This window comes from Dermacentor silvarum, chromosome 4, assembly GCF_013339745.2.
Source record: "Dermacentor silvarum isolate Dsil-2018 chromosome 4, BIME_Dsil_1.4, whole genome shotgun sequence".
In the NCBI taxonomy this organism is placed as follows: domain Eukaryota; kingdom Metazoa; phylum Arthropoda; class Arachnida; order Ixodida; family Ixodidae; genus Dermacentor; species Dermacentor silvarum.
The window spans coordinates 76,774,076-76,789,429 of record NC_051157.2 but is presented as its reverse complement, the minus strand read 5'-3'; the positions used below and the strand labels follow the sequence as shown (position 1 = coordinate 76,789,429).

The 15,354-nt window shown below is 44.3% G+C and overlaps 1 protein-coding gene across 1 annotated transcript in view; it reads right to left on the bottom strand.

The window, feature by feature from the left end:
- The window catches only part of LOC119450273 (arf-GAP with Rho-GAP domain, ANK repeat and PH domain-containing protein 1-like), a 33,670-nt gene extending 24,100 nt beyond the window's left edge, over window positions 1-9,570 (bottom strand). The window contains 5 exon segments of the mRNA XM_049665761.1: window positions 82-410; window positions 1,736-1,809; window positions 1,890-1,951; window positions 6,533-8,317; window positions 9,161-9,570. Of these exon segments, the coding sequence (XP_049521718.1) occupies window positions 82-410; window positions 1,736-1,809; window positions 1,890-1,951; window positions 6,533-8,153 (2,086 nt within the window). The 5' untranslated portion in view covers window positions 8,154-8,317; window positions 9,161-9,570.
- Window positions 9,571-15,354: the final 5,784 nt, after the last annotated feature.

Genomic DNA, 15,354 nt, shown 5'->3' with positions numbered 1-15,354 from the left:
ATGCCAGTAAAAAATTCACGCAGAGCACTTGTCTCGGACCTTTCTCGCAAACCCATTCAATGCAGGCATGGCTCAGCTTACCTACAGACATGACCTTGCGCAAATCAATCTGCTCCACATTCCCTGGAAGGTGGATGCCAAGGGATCGCCCGCGAAGCACAACGCCTGCCATCTGCCAGAAGCCAGTGGTGCCTTCCTTGAGGTGCAGCCGGCCAGCATGCTTGGGCTCCCCATGCAACTGACGTGCACTTAGGCCACTGCTTGTCTGCGGAGCCACCAGACGTGCAAGTCGCTCAAGCCACTCCCTTCGCTCGGGCAGCGTTGGCACGCCCAGCAAAAGGGGTCGGTTCTGTGACTGCAGCGCTTGGATCTCGAAGCACCACAGGTTGGGCACAGTGGACGTAGCTGGGCTAAATGCAAAGGAAAGAGGTGACAATCAAGAGGTCATTAAACATCAAATGATTTAAATGTATGCCCCCCTCCTCTAAAAAAAATAAATAAATAATACTCTGCATAGTATTCTAAAATGCCAAGATATTTCCAGAGATTAATAGTGACCAAACAAAATGAGCGTCAGCCTGAAGACAACATTTCTACAAAAGAACTTGTATTTGTCAGGGCAACAATTGATTTCCTGGTTTCCTTGGACATCTCCCCCACCCCCCATATAGAGGAGGAGAATAAGAAAGTGCGAATAGTAAGGTGAGGGAAGTTTTGTTCAAAAATATTCACAGTTTATACAGCGTGGATAACAAAAGCAACTTAAGAAAGTTTTTGTTTGTCTGTTTGGCCATCTGTACGTCTCTGTGCTGAATTTTTTTATATGAAAGTCACACACATGACCAGCTGAAGAGAATGATGGTATGGAACTTGGCAGTGCTTTAGCTGCTGGCCTGACCAAACAGTATCGTAATTTTATTTCTATATATTAAGTACAAGAGGGGATAGTGTGTAAGAAACTTATCGTGCCAAGTCAGCGTAAAAATGAAGATGGATGAAGCATGCAATCTGTCCGTCATCTCCCTCTTCCTGACCCTTGCCCAGCCACGATTCATGTCTTCATGCAAAGGATGAAAACTACATGCTGCTTGAAATGCGTTGGTGTTAGAGAAAACATAGCAAATTTCACATAAATTTTGTCAGCAAGCACATCCACTAGTGTCATATATAACTGGACTGCCCTCCACCCTGTTATTTTAGATGTATTTCAAATCAATGTCTGCTGTAACCTATTTCAGTGAATGTCATAATGAGCCATAGAAGTCTGCTGGGGGATGACTGACTGCTGATGAAATATGAGCAGCCTTTAATGACTCACAATAGGCCAATATGCAAGAAATTCCAGCAAGGAGACAAATTACACAGCAGATGCTGTAGGTGCATCATTGACTTGTGGCACAGCAAGGTGCTTAATTGTTTTTACAATGTTTAGACTGTAATAGTGCCCTGTTATAATTATGCACTGCATAGTCCTTGCTTTCACAAACGAGTTTTGTTTCTTCATTTTAATTCTGAGTATGAGAGGAAACTTGAAAACTAAATAATGTTGACAAATTCTTGTGCGATAATGCAGCAGTCGGGTCATTAGAGCTCCACTGTCACAAATTCTAGGTTCTTGAAACCTATTCCTACCCTAGATCATGATCAATACAAGAATTAACTAAAAGAACAAGAAAATAAAGCTGCAACACCGGAACAGATTCACACCAAGAAAAGATGAAACCAAGAAGACTACCTCGGTTCGTTTCCAGCTACAGCAAAAACTGCCCCGATGTCTTGAGGTGCCAAAGCGCCCAAAGGAATGGTGTCCTAGATAAAATATGAGGGTGCAGATTAAGTGGCAGGTTATTGCTTAAGAATGCCGGAAAGTCTAAAACCAGAAATCACACCTTGTCTGACGCATAGTAGCTCCAACAGCCATCATTAAGTGTGCACCAGCATTTCTGGAATCCTGAAAAAACAGAAGCATTACCTTCAGTGAAGAAGCGTGCCACCACAGAACCCACATGTGACAAGCCTGTCAGCTACTCAAATCTGTTTATTACAGCCGAGCATTTGCATTATTTAAGTGTTACAATATTGACCATTAAAGAGCAAATTACAAGGGGGAGTTTGTTTTCTGGTATTTACTCTAAAACTGCAGTTTCTAGATGGTCCAGCACACACAAGCATCTGTTTGAAAGGGCTTGGCAGCCGACCAGTTGCTTGAGGTGTACAGCACTTTGAACCTGAACACTGCAATTTGAATAATGCAACTTGACTAAGCATCAATAAGCATGGTTGATGCATTCAGAGTTGGCAGCAATGGCCAAAAGATTTCACCAAATGATATATACTAGAGCACTGCACGGGCCTGATTTTTCAGCCCGAGCCTGGCCCGGGCTCGCCGCTTTACGAGGCCCAAGCCCAGCCCAGGCCCGCTATACAAAGCCCGAGCCCGGCCTGGGCCCGGGCGTATATGACCGAGATTAGCCCGGGCGTTCATTGCAAAGCTTAGCTAGGGCCCGCGTGTGCATGACCAGGCCCGGCCTGTAAGAAAACATTTCATTTTTTTTACTTACAGATTGTACCGTATCTGTCAGCCTCACCTTCTCGAGGTTTAATCAGCTGCAGTATATAAGCAATAAAAGAACAAAATCTTTGTTTCTCCCACGGGAACATCAGTGATCCGGCCCATCGCCTGTGCTCCTACTTTTCCGCTGGTGCGCATGCACTAAGCTTGATTTGTACGATATGGTTCTATGATGACATTTAGCATGCAAATATACAGGGTGGTTGATTTTAGCTGCACCAAATTTTTAAAAATTGCCTGTGGCAGATTCATCATCAGCCTATATTTATGACCACTGCAGGACGAAGGCCTCTCCCTGTGATCTCCAATTATCCCTTCCAACTTGCGCCTGTAAATTTCCTAATTTCATCACCCCACTTAGTTTTCTGCCATCCTCGACTGCGCTTCCCTTCTCTTGGTATCCATTCTGTAACTCTAATGCTACACCGGTTATCCATCCTATGCATTACATGGCCGGCCCAGCTCCATTTCTTCCACGTAATGTCAACTAGAATATCGGCTATCCCCGTTGGTTCTCTGATCCCACACCGCTGTCTTCCTGTCTCCTAACGTTAGGCCTACCACTTTTCGTTCCATTGCTCTTTGTGCGGTCCTTAACGTATTCTCGAGCTTCTATGGAACGAATTCTTGGAACGAATCCATTTGGAACGAATTCTCAGGATTCAACCAGTTTCGAGATATTAATTTTCAAAGTGTCCGACGAAATGCATGGGCGTTCCAGTTAACTTTTTGAGGAAAACGCTGTTTTATGCATTGAAGCACAAAAGTAACTGGAACACCCATGCGTTTCGTTGGACACTTTGAACATTATTATCTCGAAACTGGTTCAGTCCTGGGAATTCATTCTAAGTGGATACGCCTTACGAACTCAGCGGCTATAATTCATAGATTGAAAGACGTGCCGTAAAATAATTAATTTAAAAGTTAATTAACGTAATTATGTTAAATATTCAATTAGGCATTTTGATTTCTGGTGGAAGTAATGACCGCCTCATCAAGTAGTTTAGATCAAGGATTATAATTGTGCTATCTGCCACAGGCAATTTTTAAAAATTTGGTGCAGCTAAAATGATACACCATGTGTATATGATGGGTATTACATGGATTGGTCTGATCATCGTGCTTGGGGCTTCAGACGTGTTCTTGTGGCTTTGTTTCTATGTATATATAAGAAGGCGAATTCACAAGCATACAGCATCAAATAAACTCACAAGTAAAGACACCCCTTGCCTTAGCGCTAAAATAATGCAATAATATCGACACTGGTAATAGTGCAATCGCAAAAGCGGTAACATGGAAATGGTTTGAGGAGCGGTTCTTTGTGTGATTTAGTTTTCCTTACGCGGAAACATTGTTCGTTTTTGTGGAAAAGAAAAATATTAGCGTAGCTTACACTGGCGGTGCAATGCTAAAGAGACAGCAGAGCTGATGGGCACCTAGCTAGTCCTGGCTTTTGGGCCAGGCACTACCAAGTCATCCCCAGCATTTCCCGGAATTTATCGATTATCGATTAGCTATTGATTGGCTATCACAAGGTATTGGCCACATATTTAGGCTAGGCTAAGCACTACCAAGTCATCCTCAGCATGTCCTGGAATTTATTGATTATTTATTGATTATCGACTAGCTATTGATTGGCTATTAATTGGCTATCAATTGCCTATCAATGACTACGCTTAAGTAGTCCAAATCATGCTTAGCTAGACTTATCCAGGCTCAGCTTCGCTAGTTCACAGGTGCATGTGCCATTGCGCTTGGACCCTTTCTACACTGCTGCCAGGATCGGCCCACATCTTTGGATTCAGCAGACACATTACGCCCGGCTGAAACAGCTTCGCTGTTAAAAATGAGAATTTCATCTCTTTTCCTATTTTCTTTGATAAGATATACAGTCATCTTTCTTGCACGCATCACTTCAGCTTGGCACAGAATGCATTGAAACATGCAATGCATAGCATTCGCGTGTGCTTGAAGGCTTACTTAGGCCCTTTAATGAGCGGGCCCGAGTCTGGCCCTGGCCCGCGGCCTCGAGCCCGAGCCCACCGACAAACGCTTCGGATGGCCCCGCCCGGGCCTGTGCAGTGCTCTAATATATAGTTTAAGATTGTGCTCTGTGTGCATCGAGCAATTAGATTGATACAATTATCTTTAATGTCCACAGTGTGTCCTTTTTCACAGTCAATGATAAAACACCTTGTGTAGAATCTGCCGTACTCATACTAGCACACCACACTTGAGAAGAGAAATGTGTTCGGCAGTGAAGCACTTCGGCAGAAATATCACCCAGAAGTAACTCACTTTGTGAAGATGACAGTGGGGAAAAATTTGGGAGTTCCTAGCATCTTTGCAAGCGATGACACGAAGGCAGAACCTCCAAATTCTAACTGCACAATTTGGTTTATCACACTTGCATGGGGATCATGCTAAGAAAGCGCCATCAAAGTATGTCATGCAAAGTTAACCATGTACAGAGCTTGAGTCGAATGTTTCTGACATGATCCCATTGTCTGCATCCGCACAGAGAGGGGCCAGAGAGGCAATAGCCCCCCCTGGCCAGCTTGTGAGTGGGGGGAGGGGGAGGCAAAGGGCACAGACTAAGTGCAGTCTTTAGTACCTGTAACAGAATAGGATACAGGAAGCAACACTGTAGCAGATGCTACCATTGGATCTTGTTTGCATCGTTGGGAATCGTATCCTGAAAGCAGGTATGTAGCCAGATATTTGTTGAGAGACTAGACTAAGCAGTGTCCTCTGACCCGAAGCCAGGGTAGTTTCTTCTTCTTCATAACAAGGTAGGTCATAGTGAGCATAAAGCCTCCAGTAAGGTCTGATAAAAAAAGGTGTTTCATTTCCCTAACAGCCCAAGACATTCCCGTCGGAGCTGTCTTCAGGGAAATGTTGAAGAAAAGTCTAGTTTGATAAATGAAAGGGCAGGGGTCCTGCAAGATAGTGTAGCCCCCCTAATGGAAATCCCTGCGCACATCTATGATTGCCTGCATAGAAATTCTGACAGTCGTGCAATACCGCAGTACTCACTATAAAGGGTGTTCAATTTTAAACTTTATGGAGTTTTTAGAAATTGCCTGTGGCAGGTAGCATATTTCTTATCATTGAGCTGGGTTATTCGATGAGGCGGACATTAGTAGCACGAGAAATCGAAACGCATATTCAACTAATTAACTGAAACTTCACTAATGAACTTAGTTGATTACTTTACAACACATACTGCAATTTACGAATTGTAGCCAGTGAGCTTGTCAGGCGTATCCACTTGGAATGAATTTCCAGAATGACACCAGTTTGGAGATATGCACCATCAAACTCACCGTAAAAATGCACTGTTGTTCCACTTACTTTTTAAGAAAATGCTGTTTGATACATTGAAGCACAAAAGTAACTGGAACACCCATGTATTTCGTCCCACGCTTTGGGAAATAACATCTTGAAATTGGTGTCAACCTTTAAATTCATTTCAAGTGAATGCATCTTGCAAACTCGCCAGCTACAATTCATAAGTTGCAATATGTGTCCTAAAGTAATTAACTAAGAAGTTCGTTTGTCAATTTATGTTAATTAGTTGAATATGTGTTTCCATTTCTTGTGCTAATAATGTCTGCCTCTTCGAATAACCCAGCTCAACGACAAGAATTATGCTACCTGCTACAGGCGATTTTTAAAATTCTGTAAAGCTTAATTTTGAACACCTGGTATGTTGGCCTGACTGCACAACCTGACAGAATAATAATAATAAAAAAAATGCTTGCAAACAGGAACATATTTTAGCATAGCACCACACTGCACAATAAATATTATAAGAAATAAGTATATGTTGATAAATATTTTGATGTTTGTAGTAATGCCTGCTGAAATTAGCTACAGGCTGTGTAGCAAGCAGCTTAAATCACAGACACTCAGTGGTAGTTTATTTGAGCGTGCAAAGTAAGCCAATATCATACATACCTTTACGGTTTGATCCAGCCTTGTAAACATATCCAGAGAAGTCCAGCTTGTCTGTAGTCCAGCAATCTTCGGACTGCAGTGAAGAGGAGTCACTTGTCGCAGATGTGGTATCTTGTCTAGAGGGAGAGCGATCACTCACATCAGTGAAAGCTCTGCGTCCAAGTAGGCTTTCAAATTGCGGGGAATCTGGTGCACTCTGGGGAGCATTCGAGGAAGTACTTCTTAGGGATGGGGTTGGGCTTTGTTCGAAGTCAGCCTTGAAGGCAGCTGGGACAGGGTGCTGGCTTGGGAGAAGAGCACGATAAAATGTAGATGCCGTTTTAGTATGAGGACTGGCCTTTCCTTCATCTGTGGAGTTTGAGAGAGGCGTGGAACATCTTGGCTGCTGGTCAACTTGGTTCCGCTTTGCAAGTGAGGTCCTAACAGCTGGAATTGGGACCTGGGGTTCAAAGAGGCATTTTGCTGCCGGCAATGCAACAGCAGCGTTGTTCCTAGGGGGTATTTCAGGGGGCTCTGGCTCAGGAGGTGGCGGAGGTGGGTAGGATGGCGGAGGAGTTATTAACGGCAAATATTCAGATTCAATATCATCTGATGAAAAAACATCAAAAGCATCCATGAAATCTGAGTCTTTGGGTGAATCAGATAGTGAAGGAAAAGCTGCTCTTTGCGGCGGGATGTCGTAGAGTTCAGATGGATCTGGGAAAACGAAAGTGTTTTCAGGAGGGGAAATGCAAGGCCTTGGGAAAGGTTTGGGTACTTCGTAGAGCATGTGTGCTGAAGAAGGTAAAAGTGAGTCTTCGTGCACTGTGCATGCAGCCAGTGGAGATTTAGGATCACTGTCCTCCAAGAGCTTGCTTTCCTTCGATATCGATGTGTCACAAGTGACAGGAAGTGGCGGAGGTGGAATTTCATACGACGGAGGTGTTTTGAATGCAACATTCTCATATTCACTGTCAGTCAATGAGATTTGCTTCCTGAGGCTAGGGGGTGTGTCGTAGGTTGGTGACATCAGCTCTTGCTTGTTTGGAGGAGATCGATGGACAGGAAACTCGTAGAAAACACCTGAAAGTGACAGCTGAGGCTGGTTCCAAAATACACTCACATCACGTACTGGCTTTACAAACTCCTGAGGAGAGCCCTGTGGAGTTACTGGTGGAGTTTTTGAGCTTTCATCTTTGGCACTCGAATGATCAGGAAGAGATTCAACGGTGCTCGGACCACGAGCCTCCTGGTCGGCAATGAGCTTTCGATTTTTCTCCAGAACCCCCTGAGGTACATCCTCATAAATGTGAGGAAAAAGTGAGGGTGGTAACTGTGGTGAGCTGGGGACCTCCTCACACTTTTGGCGCTGAAGCTTTGGCCTGTTTCTTTTCAGAAACATTATAGAGTCAGTATCGCTGACATCTGGCCCACGATTTGCTCTAGGTGCTTGTTCCACATTGGCAGGAGCTTCCATTTTGTCATCCATAAGCAAATATATTGGGTTTGTGAACTGCTGTGCCATTGGCTTCTGAATGTGAGATGAGCAAGGCTGTGCTGAGGGTGGCTCCAGCACAACTTCTGATGTGGGCAAGGAGCTATCTGGAACATATCTCAAGCTCGAAGGCTCTGACGATGCCATGTCTTTTTTAGGTGCTTTGAATGAAAGAGCGCGACATGGGACTTTGGTGTCAAGGGAGATTGGAGGAGAAACGCTCTGATCTGTGCCAGAGGGGGCAAGTGGTTGCGGCCTCCTTGGTAGGATCGGGGGAGGATTGTTCATGTCTCGGTGGCTTTCATGTCAAGCTGCAAAGCAAATTATTATTTTTTTTTCAGGGAACTAAAACCAACTCAGGTTTTTTACATTTTTGCCACTACGCAACACCTGCCATAAAACCAAAAAGTAATATTCCATTGAAAATGACAACACAAAAGTGCAACAAACTTGCGCAAAAATCGAGGCTCGGCCTTATCCGTCATGTGATGGAACGAGAAATTACGCACGAGCGACACGGCAGGCTTTCCCGTAGCACGTCGAGCAAGGCAACAACAACAACAACTAGCTGAGCCACCTGTGCCAAACGCAGTATGCGTCGCGTATCTGAGAGAAACTGCGACATGTCACACATGTCACGCAAGTGGGGTGGCCGGCACGGCAGTGTTATGTTAATAGAGAACGAAGCGGCTTAGATCAAACCAATGCCATGGTGCGTCGGCCGGTATGAATCACGGAGCTACCGTAGCACGCCTGCTCTGGAACAGCGCTCAAATAGATCTACAAAAAAAGGGGCCTCAAATTGCCATCTGCGAAGCGCGACTGTTCAATTAAACGCACCTTTCTACCTTCCTGCCGGCCGTTCAAAACCCTCGTCGATACTCCATGCCGAGGATTCGCACAACACGGTGCACTTGTTGCTTCGTCCAGTCTCGAGCTAGGGAGAAAGTGAAGTTCAGGCTAGAGAGCCGATCAATTGTGTCATCCATGACTCACGCGCACAGATTACGCATCGCCTCATCTATAGGAAGCAAGCCTGGCAATAACAGCAGTCAATTAAGCTCGGGGTGTGCGGCAAGTCTACGGATGCATACTTTATCGTTCACATTTGACGTAACTAGAGATGACTAAAGATGATAAAAGCATCAGCTTACCTCATGCAGGCACGGAGCGTGTTGTCAAAGCCGCGCTCATATTTGCCGGTACCACATGACACACGAGCGTTTGAGAATGCTTTTAGCCAGACATTAAGCTCACAATTTCTGACTTCGACCAGTCAATCATATATTTGCTGCGCCAGCCAACGGACGTCCGGCGATTCCAAGCTTCCAGCGATCAGCAGCACTTTGTCAAGGTCTTCTCCGAGTTGTAGCGCATTCTTCAGTAACTTGGTGTCACAGCATGTCGAATGTACTCCAGGTGACGGCCCACGATAATCAATACGCAGAGAATATATTAGGAGTGCGTACAGCTGTTTAGCTTAAGAGATACATAGCACAGGTTTGAAAGGTTTGATGTATGTAGGCAGAGCGGCAGGGGCGCAACACGCAAGCATGGGCACATATTTTCGTGCCGCTGGCGCCATCGTACGGAAGCCATCGTAAGTATACCACGCCTTCTTTTCAGCTGGCCTTGACGACGCCATACAACATCAACCAATCAGAACGGCTGCATAGCTTGGGCGCGCTTGAGAGTCGCGTTCAAAATAAGCTGTTCTGGGAAAAAAGGAAGCGCTCGTCCTGTCTATTTTGTTTCTTTCTTTGTGTGCGTGTCTTCTTTAATTTTGCGCTGCTAATATGAATGCAAGCTCTACCAACCAACTAGCCCGCTTAAACCATGGAAGTTCTATCGGTTTTATTAAAGAAGTTGAATCTCTGCATGTAAACGTCTAAAACCAATTGATCGAAGATTTATGTGTATCGCTTGCTCTGAGACCGGCATCATACTTTTATGCCTAGCTTATTTATTTCTTTATATCAGCCCACAAAATATAAGAGCAAAAATGATAAAATACATAATTACAGTTCCCGCAGCAGGGGCGGTGTGATGCACGGATATACGACGTATAGTTGGGGGCTCCGATTAACTTTGGCTACGTGAAGCTCTTTAACGTGCGCCTAACTCTAAGTACACAAGGGTTTTTGAATTCCACCCCCTTCGTATAGCGGCTACTGTGGCCAGACAACGAACCCGTGACCTCGTAAACAGCGGCACAATGTCATAGCCACTTATACCCACAGAGCAGGCTGCATTGTCCAGAGCTTGTGCATATACACCACTTTTTTTATTAATTTTTTTTTTTGAGCGAAGCAATGGTACCCTGTAACCTGATGTATTCTTTATTGTTTCGTTTTACGAAAACCATCCTGAGCGAAAAATACACACGTGCGGCACATTGCGCGTGTTGGAGCTGATTTGTACATTCGAAACGGTAAAGTTTGCCGAAAATTTAGTTAGGTGAAGGTGAGGTCTCCTTAGTAAACATGCAAACATTTGAAATACATTAAGAGATGACGTATTCATTTTTTTTCTAATTTCCACAAATAAAGACATACGCGGCCCATAAACCATTCTAAGGGAAAATATGATTTTATTTATTGACTGATTCAAACTATTACACGCACCTACTGTTACTGCGTACTGATACTACGTACTGATACTGAGCGAATATGTTGGTTTTGTTTAATTATATATTTTTTGAATTTGGTGGATCATGTCAAATGGTTGAAAAGACACAACCTCGTTGCGTCGCCGCGCACCGTATGCTGTATGTGCGATTGAAAGCGAGTTTAGGCAACTAGATTCGCACTACCTTGCACCATAGACCACAGCACGTTGCCACAGCTACTGGTTGGTAGACTATTACGCTTTATCACTGAAGCTTCGACACACATCGTCATAGACTATAGCGTTTGGGCAACAACGTTCATCGCTCCGGCCCATTGTTTTTTGGCTCTTTGGGTTTCACGTGTGACAAGGATAGATCAAGGGCGCGTTACAGGTCCCCGAGCCCACAGGGGCATGTGTCATTGAGCTTGGACCCTTTCCGCACTATCACCAGGATCGGCCCACGTTGTTGTTCTACGCGTCGTTTTGTCCGCGCACGCGACCCGCCAGAACCTAGCCATATACAGCTTCACTGTAAAATACGGTACAAACTTAAATGCTCTTAGCATAAAACTGACTGAAATTATATTTCGATTGAAATTTCAGGTCACCATTGCACACGGTTCTTGACGTATACATGCTCTTGCTCATCGAAACTTCAGGTGCACATTGAGTATAGCTTGCCAAGGCACACATACTACGATCCTTCGGAAAGCCCTGTGTTCGCTGTGGTGATGATGATGATGATGATTTATTGGCATCCCATTTGAAACGGGGCGGCGACAAATAGTCACCTAGCCTGCTTGATTTAATCAGGTATACTATACATGTTCTTTATCTAGCATTTTTGTATACCTCTCATTATTATTTTTCTTTTTCAAAAATTTACCTTGTAACCGCTGCCTATGATTTTAAGAGATCAGGTCGTATCCATCTCATCTTTTCCCTGCTTTTTTTCCACCAGTACTCCAATCGTCTCTTGCTGATCTCTACGGCTGATCTGTTTATGTTTCCTTCCACTTTGAAACCAAGCGCTTCTGGGAGTTGCACGTTACCTACGGTTCTCGCTGGGTGTATCCCGTCGCATTCCATCAGGATGTGCTTAGTGGTTTCTGGATCTTTAATGCAGCATGCACATGTCTCATCTAGTTCCGAATATTTGTTCCGATATGTTTTCGTCCTTAGGCAACCGGCTCGAGCCTCAAATAGCAAGGCACTGCCCTTTGTGTTATCGTACATATTTTCCCTTCTAATTTCTTTCTTCTCATTCTTGTAAATCTCCATTGTCCTTTTTGTTTCCATTCTTTGCATCCAATTCACGGTCTCTATTTCTCTCACTTTCTTTCTGATGACTCCTGGTTGTCTATTTGCAGTTTCGATTATCCTGTACTTGGTTGCCAACTTCCTTGACCTCTTCCTCCATTCTGTGTCTACGCTTTTCATGTAGAGATACTTGTGCACTTTAGCCGCCCATTTATTTTCATCCATGTTCCTGAGCCTTTCTTCAAAACTAATTTTGCTCTGTGCTTCTCTGACTTCAAAAGAGGCCCAACCCATGTCACCATGCACTGCCTCATTTGTCGTATTACCGTGTGCTCCCAAAGCCAACCGGCCTACTGGTCTTTGGTTAACTTCCAAACCCGCCAATATATCCGATTTTAAGCATATAATGGCATTTGCGAATGTTAGCGCTGGCACCATTACTCCTTTCCAGATTCCACGCACCACCTCATACTTATTGTGGCCCCATAGTGCTCTGTGTTTCATTATTGCTGCATTCCGCTTCCCCTTTATTTTCAGATTATCTTGGTGGTTGCTTGAGTAATTCTTTCGTTCGTTTATGTGTACGCCGAGGTACTTATATTGCTTCACTATGGGTATTACTTGCTGTTGAATTGACACCACGAAGTTACTCGTGTGTTCATTAAAGATCATAATTCCTCATTTCTCTGTGCTAAACTTAAGGCCTAGATTTGTCGCTGCATTCCCATAGATATTCGCAAGTGTCTGTAAATCTTTTTTATTGTCCGCTAGTAGCACAATGTCGTCTGCGTACATCAGTCCGGGGACCTTCTGTTGCACCACCTAATTCGCTGTTTTCCAGTCGTCTTTCTATACCCTTGACGTAAAGCGTGAACAACAATGGTGACAGAGGGCATCATTGCTTCAATCCTTGGTGAATTCCCACCATTTCATTTCCTTTTCTACCTTCCCATACCACTTGTACTTGGTTGTCTCTATATATCTCCCTCAGCAGCTCCACGAAATCGTCATGTATGCCTTCGTATTGAAGAATATCCCACAACAATTCCCTGTCTACGTTGTCGTAAGCTCCTTTAATATCTAGAAATGCTATCCATAAAGGTCTTTTCTGAGCTACTGAAATCTCTATGCACTGAGTTAGTACAAACATATCGTCTTCTAAGCGTCTGCCTGGCCTGAACCCATTCTATAGTTCCCCCAATACATCGTTTTTCTCCACCCACTTCGACAGTTCTAATTTTATGGCTTGCATTGCCATTCTATATATCACCGACGTTACTGTAACTGGCCTGTATGAGCTCGTCTTATCCTTATCTCCTTTGCCTTTGTAGATGAGATTCATCTTGCTTTCACGCCATCCAACGGGAATTTTCTTTGTTCTAATCACTTGCTCTATGGCATTAGTCAGCAGTGCCTTGCTTTTTGGACCGAGGTTTTTAATTAGCTGTATTGGGATTTCATCGGGTCCTGCTGCCGTGTTGTTAGGGACATTTTCTGCTGCCTTTTTCCAATAAAAGCTTTCTATGCTAGTGGCGCTGTATTGTGGCGCCATCTAGCGTGCAACCTGCTGTTGCATCCGATATTTCAGAGCCTAGCTTAGCGTGTTTTTTTCCGCCATTGTATTCTTGTGCAATTCGACATACAACACAAGAGAAGCTCTCGATAAGATGACGCTAATCAGCGCAAACATGAAATATCGCTTGCTATTGCAAGTAATATTTCCAGTCATAAGGCATCTCGGAGGCACACATATGGCGCACAAAGGGCTTCAGACAAGAGGCTTTACGAACTACTGCGGACACCCGTGTTCCTGACATATGAGACGCAGTTCGAGAACATCGCCGGCATATCACCGTCTGTGGCACACAGCCGTAAGGCTGCAAACAGAAGAGTCGCGAGAGGGAGAATATGTTCTTGGATTTACCGCGCATTTCTGGCGAAGATAATTAGTGCTATGGGCACCTCTGCGGGCGGTGGTGTATATGTCTTTAAGATTCCAAATATTGGCCTCCGGGCCTAGTGTCGCATATCCTGCGCCAGGAATACCAGGCCAAAGTCCATTATATAGTCGGGAGGAATTAATTAAAGTGAGGACAACAAACTATATATGTAATGCATGGTAGATTACTTTTTCAACACTACCTAGATACATTAATTTCAGGGCGGGGAGGGGGTGGGGAGAGAAAAGGATAGCTCTTTAGCGGAGAAAATAGAGACCATATTTATGTCTTTATAGTTAGCTCCCAAATCACGATGACCATGACGTTATAGCGAGTTATAGTGCGCGGCAATCGCAAAGAGGCTTCGCTAACGTCCCTCGTTCTGACGTCGTCTCGGGCGTGTGCCCGCGGGTCCCCAGCTAAGGCACACCCCCACCCGATCCACAACTCCAAATTGAGGGGCTCTGTAGTTTGATACCAATATAAAACAGTTCGTACTCATTTGGTATTTGTAAATCACAAATTTTCACTCATTGAAATGATGGGGAATTATTCGTCTCTTCCCGTCATGAGAAAATGAATACGTGTGCACACCTTCGTTGACCTTCTTCCTTTTTTTTTCTTTTTTTTTAATGCCTCTGTTTAATCAACATGCGCCGCGCTCACTCGCCCGGGCGGCAGTGTTTTGAAAGCCATCTGCAGCGGGGCAGTGTCCGCCCTGCTAGTTTCAGGGGCTTTACGCCCTGCGCTGTGTTTTCGCGGCTTAGTTCGCGTTGATGCGAGCGGCGGCACGAAGGTCAATTCGCTTGCTGCTGCCGCGCTTACTCACTACAGCGTTTTGACAGCGAATTTTCGCGGTCATCGAGTGAGATAAGTTCATGCTTGCGTGTGCGCGCGTGACACCATGCTTCTTAATTTAGTTAGTGTGCCTACGCATTTAAAAGTTTATACGGCCGATAAAACTACTATCCTTACTTCGTATGCCTGTTCACTAATTTGCTATCGCAATCGATGCTTCACCTTTCGGGCGAAACTGCGACTTTTTTATTTTTATTTTTTTCTCCTAAGTTTATGTATAGGTCCTCTCAAAACTTGTGTTATCATTTAGTTGCCTACTGCTTCGTTTTGAATGTTTGCCTTTACCCCTCTTGGTATTTTGTGGGGTCTTTTCAACCAATCCAGTGTGGCCAATCCCCCTCTTGGTTACGTTTGACGCAACAACAACTGTCACGCAAGTAGACGGTTAAAATTAAGGGAATTCGGTCGCCCTTAGGTGAACAGTACATATTGTCAAACTCTGTAGAAGATTAGTCAACATTTCAAACAAATAAACCGTATAGCTAAGGCGAGGTGGTTCCATGGGAACGTATATAAATAAAGAAAAAAAAATCACCGATAAATTTTAATAATATTGAATGTCGTCGTAAAAGACGCAATCGAAATTCCTTGAATTCCTCACCAGGTCTGGCCATTTTGAGCTGACAAGCGCAGTGCATACAATGTGCGCTAACGACCGTGTCTGCGAAGTATTACATCGC